This window comes from Babylonia areolata, chromosome 18 (genome assembly GCF_041734735.1).
Source record: "Babylonia areolata isolate BAREFJ2019XMU chromosome 18, ASM4173473v1, whole genome shotgun sequence".
NCBI classification, from domain to species: Eukaryota; Metazoa; Mollusca; class Gastropoda; order Neogastropoda; family Buccinidae; genus Babylonia; species Babylonia areolata.
Window position 1 is genome coordinate 52,888,280 of NC_134893.1, and position 8,645 is coordinate 52,896,924.

The 8,645-nt window shown below is 41.1% G+C and overlaps 1 protein-coding gene across 6 annotated transcripts in view; it reads right to left on the bottom strand.

Moving 5' to 3' along the window:
- The window catches only part of LOC143292894 (centrosomal protein of 112 kDa-like), a 98,198-nt gene that overhangs the window by 33,025 nt on the left and 56,528 nt on the right, over positions 1-8,645 (bottom strand). For 4 of the 6 annotated variants that reach the window (XM_076603566.1, XM_076603564.1, XM_076603562.1 and 1 more), the window contains 3 exons: positions 8,208-8,249; positions 6,597-6,781; positions 2,980-3,070 (listed from right to left, as the gene is read on the bottom strand). In XM_076603566.1, the coding sequence (XP_076459681.1) occupies positions 2,980-3,070; positions 6,597-6,781; positions 8,208-8,249 (318 nt within the window). The remainder of the gene's footprint in view (positions 1-2,979; positions 3,071-6,596; positions 6,782-8,207; positions 8,250-8,645) is intronic. The other 2 variants (XM_076603565.1, XM_076603563.1) reach the window with 1 other exon arrangement.

The following is an 8,645-nucleotide window of genomic DNA, read 5'->3' on the forward strand; positions in this document are numbered from 1 at the left end:
TGAGGTTTTCCTTTCTACAGCACAAAACAGCAGGCCAGGAGCAATTTGATACAGAGAAAAACAGGAGAATAACAGGATATGACGGATGATGGGTGGGGGACGTCACCCCAGGAACGTGACATTTACCTTCTTCTTCTTCTGCGTTCACTCGTATGCACACGAGTGGGCTTTTACGTGTATGACCGTTTTTACCCCGCCATGTAGGCAGCCATACTCTGTTTTCGGGGGTGTGCATGCTGGGTATGTTCTTGTTTCCATAACCCACCGAACGCTGACATGGATTACAGGATCTTTAATGTGCGTATTTGATCTTCTGCTTGCATATACACACGAAGGGGGTTCAGGCACTAGCAGGTCTGCACATATGTTGACCTGGGAGATCGTAAAAATCTCCACCCTTTACCCACCAGGCGCCGTCACCGTGATTCGAACCCGGGACCCTCAGATTGACAGTCCAACGCTTTAACCACTCGGCTATTGCGCCCGTCATGACATTTACCAACAAGGTTTGTTTGTTTATTTTATATGGAAAATTTGTTTTCTTTGTTATTGTTTTTTTATACTTTTTTGTGTGTGCATGATTCCTTCAACGGTCTTTGCTTTTGCGCTGACAACCTGCTCAGCAATGTCAGCAAGCAGAGTTTGTCTGTGTGACTGTGTGTGTGTGTGTGTGTTGATTTTGTGTGGATGTATCTCTCTCTGAAAGGAATACAGGAAAGGGGAAACTAAGGAAAATTATCTGTTATCACCTACACCCTCCAGAATATCTAGAACACAAGAAAAGAAAAAAGAGAAAAAGGTGTTGGTCGTTAAGATTTCCATCAAAATGTTGTGAAATGTTCTTGATGGGTCAAAAAACAGAAAACGTATCATGGCATGAGAAGTTCAGTGACGGATATATATTTGTATCTAACATTCACACGCATGCATGTTCAAACACATACACACATCACTCTTGTCTCTCTTCATCTTGATAGAGACACGGTAAACACAACAGTCTTTAAAGAAAACAGAAAACATGTATATTAGGTAACTAACATGTGTGCATTCGCTATGCAACAACACAAACATGGAAGAATATAAAGTGATTCTGTACAAAAGCCTGAACAGATATAAAAACTAGAGTGAGTGTTTACAACAACAACAAAAACAACACACACACACACACACACACACACACACACACACACACACAACCACACACACACACACACACACACACACACACACACACACACACACATTTACATGCTTGCACAAACTCTTCAAAATAAGAAGGGAGTGAAAATAAGAGAGTGAAGTGAAAAGAGAGAGAGAAAGAGAGAGAGAAAAAGAGACAGAGACAGAGAGACACAGACAAGGAGGAGAGAAAGAAAAGAGAGAGACAGAGAGAGAAACAAGAGACAGCAGCAGATTGGAGGTTTGCAGCTGTGCAGGCAGCCATATACCATTCTCATTGCTATTTTACCAGCTCTGGTTGGGTCATATTGTTACAGTCAAAAGTAGAAGTAAAATCCTTATGTTTGTGTACTTAAAACAGTGCTACAGCCAAGTGGTAAGAGCACTGAATTTTCATCAGGGCATATGTGAGGACTCCCATTCCCTCCATCCCTGAAAAAAGGTAAACACAACAGCTTAAGAAACAAAAGAAACGTACTAATTGTAACAAATGGCTGCTATAAAAAACAAAGGAAAACAACAATCTAAAAACCAACAACAGAAAACTAAAAAGGTTATGAACACAGAAAAGAGAAAGTCAAGCACACTTTGAGTCTCATTAAGCCCTGCCAACCACACAGGGCCATCACATACCAGGGCTGAAAATTGAAATGAATGCAACAAACTCTCAAAACAAGAAACAGCATGAAAAAGAGACCAAGATCTGTGGAAAGAGAGAGAAGGAAAAGGACATGAGAATGCACACCACGAAAATAATGCCACGTCAGATGCGTAAACATGATTACAGTGATGACGAATGGACGTTTTGAGAAGTAAGGAAACAAAAGCCTACATGCAGAATGGAGGTTTGCAGCTGTGCAGGCTGTCCCCTGATGGGACAGGTCGGTTCTTGTCCAGTATTGCCACTGCTGGTCTAGTCCAAATCCAAGCACAGCTTCAGGTTGGTTAATGGTGGTGAATTTTCCCATCTCCCAGATAAGCAGAGCATGCAAACCTACTGAATGTCTTCATCTCTCTTACATGTAGAGGAATGCTGAAGACTAAATGCCCATGTCGAGTATGCAGTCCACATCAGCGTTCGCTGTGGGTAATGCAAACAGGCACAGCCACTGAACACCACTGAGGTGACTCAGCAGCAGTGCAGGGTCTTATCTGGCGGGTTGCCTAAAGGTGACCCAGCATTGGTAGCCCTTCTATGGACCACTGGCACTGGGATTGCATCAGAATGAACATGAACATGACCGAGGCTGTGCATGTGAGATTTTAATTGAGTAGCATGAGGAAAACGACTCTCAAAAGATCAGGCAGCCTAACAAACAACCTTTCCAGCACCTCCACCCCCACCCCACCCCACCCCCCACACCCTGAAAAAAGGAGAACAAAGCAACAGAGAGGGAGACAAAAATGAAAACGGCTAATGTAAAAAATGCTGTTAAAAAAACAAAGCAAAAGCACAAAAAAAAACCCAACAACAGGAAACTTAAAAAAGGTATAGAACCATGAAAAGAGGGAAATGTCAAGCCATCTTTGTAGTTCATGAAGCCCTGCCAACCACACAGGGCCATCAATACCAGGGCTGAAGAGAGTGAAATGAAGGCAAAACAAACATCAAACACCAGGAGAAAGACAGCAGAAAACAGACCCCAAGACTCTGGTGCTGGGAAGAGAAGAAAGGAAAAGGACATGCTGACTGCACACCACGAAAATAATGCCACGTCTTGCATGCTGTAAACATGACTTACATGTGTGACGTAAATGTGACGGTTTTTGTGAGAAGTAAAGGGAAACAAAAAGCCTTACTGCAGAATAGCCGGTGTGCTGGCGGTGGTCCCCCCTGATGGGGGACAGGCCGGGGTCCTTGTCCAGCGTGATGCCCATGCTGGTGTGGGGTCTGCAACAGTCACAGTTTCAGTTTCCAAAGGAGGCATCACTGCGTTTGGGGACGTACAACACAACGTCTACTGGGTAGATGCCTGACCAGCAGCATGACCCAATGTAATTCGTCAGGCCTTGAGGGCTTGCATATACATGTGTGTATCTATCAGAGTGGATTTCTTCAACATAATTTTGCCACAGGACAACACTTACGTCGCCACTGGTTCTTTTCAATGCGCCAAGTGTGTGCTCCACAAGGGACCTTGCTTTATAATCTCATCCAAATGAACAGGATGCTCAGTTTGATGTTCCAGTCAAACTTGGGTGAAAGGGTGATAAAAGGAGTCGAACCTAAACCCTCACAGACACTGTGCTGGTAGGTAAGTATCTTAACCAGTCTGCCACCTCCACCCGTTCCTCCTGCAACAACACACACACTCACCACCACCACCTCCTCTTGACACAAGCCACTGTCCTTTAGGGACAGGAAGGAGGAGGGAGCAGGGAATGAAGGTGGAGTGTTGGAGGGGGTGTTGTGATGAGGCAGAGACAGGGAGGGAGGGTCTTGATCCTCATTCAACCCTCCAAAATCTAAGTCTAGTCTTTCTGGTAATGTTCAAGCTCGGCTGTCCTGACTACAGCTGATGTGCTCAGTATGAATATTGTGTTGTATTGAACTATTAATCAGCTGTACTGTACTGGACCATACTGTGCTGTAATGTAATGTACTGCAGTGTACTCGACTATACTGAGCTGTACAGTGCTGTGGTGCTGCACTGTGCTGTGCTGTGCTGTGCTGAGTTGGACAATATTCCACTGTGCTGTGTTGCACTGTGTTGTGCTGAACTGCTGTGCATCAATAATGCAATTGTGGTCCACCGTTTTGCACTGGCTTGTCTGTAACGTGTTGTGATGCACTGCATTGTACACTATGATACTGTGATACTGTACTGTACACTTATGTGTTGATGCAGATTAGGCAAAACTGTGTAAGCAGAACATTCATAAAAAATAACAAATAATAAACATAGAAATAAGGAGATAGTGACATACGAAAAGAACAACATGAGAGATCCACACTCATCTGTATCAATAAAACAAACTGAAAAAATGGCAGAATCATCAAAAATTGCTTTAAAATCCACTGTTTTAGTAGATTTTTAGTAGGTCATGCACATCCTGTCCGAAGCAAGTTTTTGTTTTTTTGTTTTTTGTTTGTTTTTGTTGATGGTTCCACCCCCCCACCCCCACCCCCCCCAAAAAAAAAGAACAGAAATATTTCAGAGCACAGTGTATCAACTTCTTTTATGTGTATATATATATATATATATATATATATATATATATATATATATATACATATATATATAGTACTTAAGACAACAAAGCATAATCATTCCTTTCAAGCTTGCTTTTAGAAGTGTATCTAATAGAATGTATAGAAACATTAGAGTTATGTTAGAAGTGATGGCAAAGAAATGAGGGAAGTAACAAAGCAACAGCAACAGTGATGGTAGTAGCTGTAGTAGCAGCAGAAGCAGCCATAGTTGTAGTAGCTGCAGCTGCAGCTGTTTTTAATTAACATTATTCTGGATGAAATGAGCTGGACAGATCCACAGAGAGAGAGAGAGGGTGGGGGGGGGAGAATCAGATAGAAAATGCACTTTCCTCACAAAAGAAAGGGCATAATAAAACCATACGATGGAGTGTCTATGCAAAATGGATCACCATAGCACCAGTATGATAGTCCTCATTATTCATTCGGTGTTGACAGAAAAACTGAAAAACTTCCGTGTTCCCAACGTGATTTAAGCTTCTATTTCCTTTCCATCTCTCCATGTCAGTCTCCTCTTCAGAGCAGAGACATTCATTCGGTCTGGCTCCTAACTACTGTTGTTAGTACTGAAAAGGGTTTTAGTATGTGGGTCATGTAGACACAGCATCAGAACAGGCACTACAGAACACTGCTGAGGAGGCTTATAATATCAGCAGTGCAGAGCCTCCTCTGAACTGTGGTCTTATAGTGAACTGATACTGACAGCCACAAGTAGAAACAAGAGAGGCAAGGCCCTCAAGACTCACTTGTGATAAATTAAGTCCCCTAGCATTAATTACAGAGTAATTTCCCTTTTTTACTATCTGCACCAAAACGTTTGCAAAATAAATAAAAATTCCATGCTTAGCAAAAGAAGTTCCTGTTTGAACAAAAAATGATAATAATGACTCCTCTTGTTGTTGTGTCAGAATAAGAGGTGAAAGTGCCAAGTTTAGAGAATACAAAAAATATAAATATAACAGTAAATGCAGTTTGCATATAATTAGGCTTCTTTTTTTATTTTTTTGTGCCCATCCCAGAGGTACAATATTGTTTTAAGCAAGATGACTGGAAAGAACTGAATTTTTCCTATTTTTATGCCAAATTTGGTGTCAACTGACAAAGTATTTGCAGAGAAAATGTCAATGTTAAAGTTTACCATGGACACACACACACACACACACACAAACACACACAGACAACCGAACACCGGGTTAAAACATAGACTCACTTTGTTTACACAAGTGAGTCAAAAAAGTAGTGTTAATGTGGCTGTGTATACGTAAGCCAACATGAACAGTGTTTAATAACCATGTGAATATCCATTGAAAATATAGAAAAAGGGGACCCCCCTCTCCCTAAGAGAAAGAAAGAAAGAAAAAAAAAAAGAAAGCAAAGAAAGGAAAGCCCATATTTTGTTAGTAAATACACTGATGAGTGCTTCCTGTGAATAACTGCCATCTTTAGTCGCAGGGCTGTGCAGTTCTGTCATCCCCACACAGCTAAGCGTAGCATCATGTTCTGAGGTTATAGGCAGTGGACAGTGTTTAATTCAGATGCTGATCAAAATCTAATGCTGTGAGTGGGCTCAGTACGAATGGTGAGTTCATCTGGATATGATTTTTAGATTTCTCATTTGGTCAACGCTTTCCTCCATTTGCAGATTGAAGAACTAGTTAATCTGTCAACACTATAATGAATTAATGAATAAGTAGAATGTCGAACCTTTTTTTGAATGTGTTGTTCATCATTTTTGTTATCCTTGTCCATGATTCTACAGAAGTTTGTTGTTTTTTTTCTGCTTGTCTTTCATTCTGACTTTGTTTTGACAGAACAATGATCAAAAAAAAGTTTTGGGGTTAAGTTGTTTTTCTTATGAAGAAGCTCCTCAGACAAATTCCTGGACTGCACTTAATGTGAAATCAGTTTCAATTTCAAGAAGGTGTCAAAGTGTGCAGACTGATCCATATATACTACAGTACACATACTGTTAAAAAAAATCAATCTTTACTCATAAAAAGCACTCAAAGGTTACCACTTTTCGTGTATACATTTTCCAGACCCCATCCCTCCAAAGGATTTTTTGTTAAACAGTCCCTCAGTTATTCAGTGAAGCAAATGAATCCCCCTGTCCCCTCTCCAATGATTAGCAAAACGGGAGGAGGGCAGCAAGCAGGTTGGCCATGCAGCTTCCATGCGGAGCGAGCATTGACAAACTTGGCCCTGCCTGTGTCTGGCGGGAGAGTAGAAAACAGCATTGAACCTCTGCCGCATGCCGTGCAGGGAGGAGCCCGCGTTGGACACCCAGGTGGAGGTGGCAGCGGGGTTCCCCAGGCCCTCCGATTTTCGAAAGAGGGAGGAGCCCACAGACTCCCCCAGCTCCCCTTCCACCCAGTCAGGTAACTTCTCTGCCTGCAAAAAGAAAGAGTTGTTTTGGATGATAGAAGCAAAAAAACAAAAAGAAAAAGAAAAAAAAAAGACTTCCTGTGCCTGCACTGAGGTGTTGTTTTGTTTTTTTGTTTTTTTTGTTTTTGTTTTTTTTGTCTTTTAAAAGTTAGTTTAAAGGTTCCATAGTTTTTCACAGCCATCAGGGCAGTAAATTCATATCCACTGTGTCTACGTTTTGGCATAGGAAGGTGGGCCCCAGTCCTCTCCTTTTGCTGATTTCACCTTCCCCAACTGAAGTCAGGTACCCAGCCACACCTGGGTGGAGTGAGGAAAAACTGCAACAAAGTGCCCTTCCCCAGGACACAATACCATGCAAAAAAACAGGGCACAGAACCCTCATCACTGATGAATGCTACTGGATCAGAAGTCCAACACCTAACCGATTCTGCCATAGCACCTACAGCATGCATACTTTCTCTGCCGGAAAGGAAGTAAATTTGTCTTCCTGCAAAGACAGAAAGATAGTAATTTTCTCTTGTTTGTCCTTGATAATAAGACAAAAGAAAAAAACAAAACAAAAAAAACTCCAACACTTTCTGCGGTTGTTCTGAGCCTTTGGTATGTTGACAAGAGTTTTTCTGCCTGCGAAGAAAGAAAAGAAATTTTCCCTGCCTGCAGTGAAAGAAATTTTGCTGTTGATGAATCAACAAAAGAAGAACAAAAATCACCACCACCTTTTTGTGGCTTGAGAGCTTTCAGTTTACTTAAAACCTTCAACAGTGGACATGCTAGCCAACTTGTTTTCTACATACCTGTTTGTTAGTGTTTTCGTGTAATGTTTAGATGTTGATAAGAAGTTTCGTTTCATAATTTTGAGCATATCATATGCTGTTAGCTTGTTCCTAAATGACTGTGGGCCATGTGTTTAACTCTGACTGAAGATTTGTTTGAACCAAAAGAAATAATATGACTGTAAAAGCCCTTACAAAGACTGCTACTGTCTCTCAGTCTTATCACTTTATCTGTAACACGCTGAATGAATTAAATGAAACTTGAAAGAATTTTTTTTATACAACTTGAGAAATGTCAAGCAAGAAACATTATGAAGCTGATTTGATGCTAATGTGTGTGTGTGTGTGTGTGTGTGTGTGTGTGTGTGTGTGTGTGTGTGTGTGTGTGTGTGTGTGTGTGTGTGTGTTAGCATGCACATATGTATGGGGGTGTGTGTATGCATATAAGCATATTCATGCATGTGTGTTTCTTTTTAACTGACAGTTCATAAAATTAGAGTTTTGCAAACAGATGAACATGTTCAAATTAAAAGTGTCATTATCTCAGCAACTCCATAGATATTAAATGATCTGTCGAAATTTCAATCCACCCAAGCTACAAGGACATCGAGCAGTACAGCAAGGAGTAGACTAGACAGTGCATCAGTTGAAATACTTACATCTTCCTCAGGTTTTTCCAAAGGCTCGTCGAAATATATAGACTGTTGACAGAGGAAAAAAAGTCTTAAGTTAAGCAAAGTTATATGCAGAAAACACTATATTGTTCACAAAGAAGTTATGCACTCTACCACTCTAAGTCAAAGAAGAAAAACAACTTTTTCCAAGGTTGAAAAAGAAAGAAAGAAAGCACTCTCTCTATCTTGCTCATGCACACAGGCGAACACATGCTCTCATACACACATATACCCTCCCCACTCCCAACCCCATATACATTCACTGACTGTCACACATACAAATAGATGTAGATACAAGACACATACAAATAGGTGCAGAGACAAGGCAAGCAGATGATATAATTTTCATTAATCATTCCTTCAATACATGCTCTCTCTCTCTCTCTCTCTCTCTCTCTCTCTCTCTCTCTCTCTCTCTCTCTC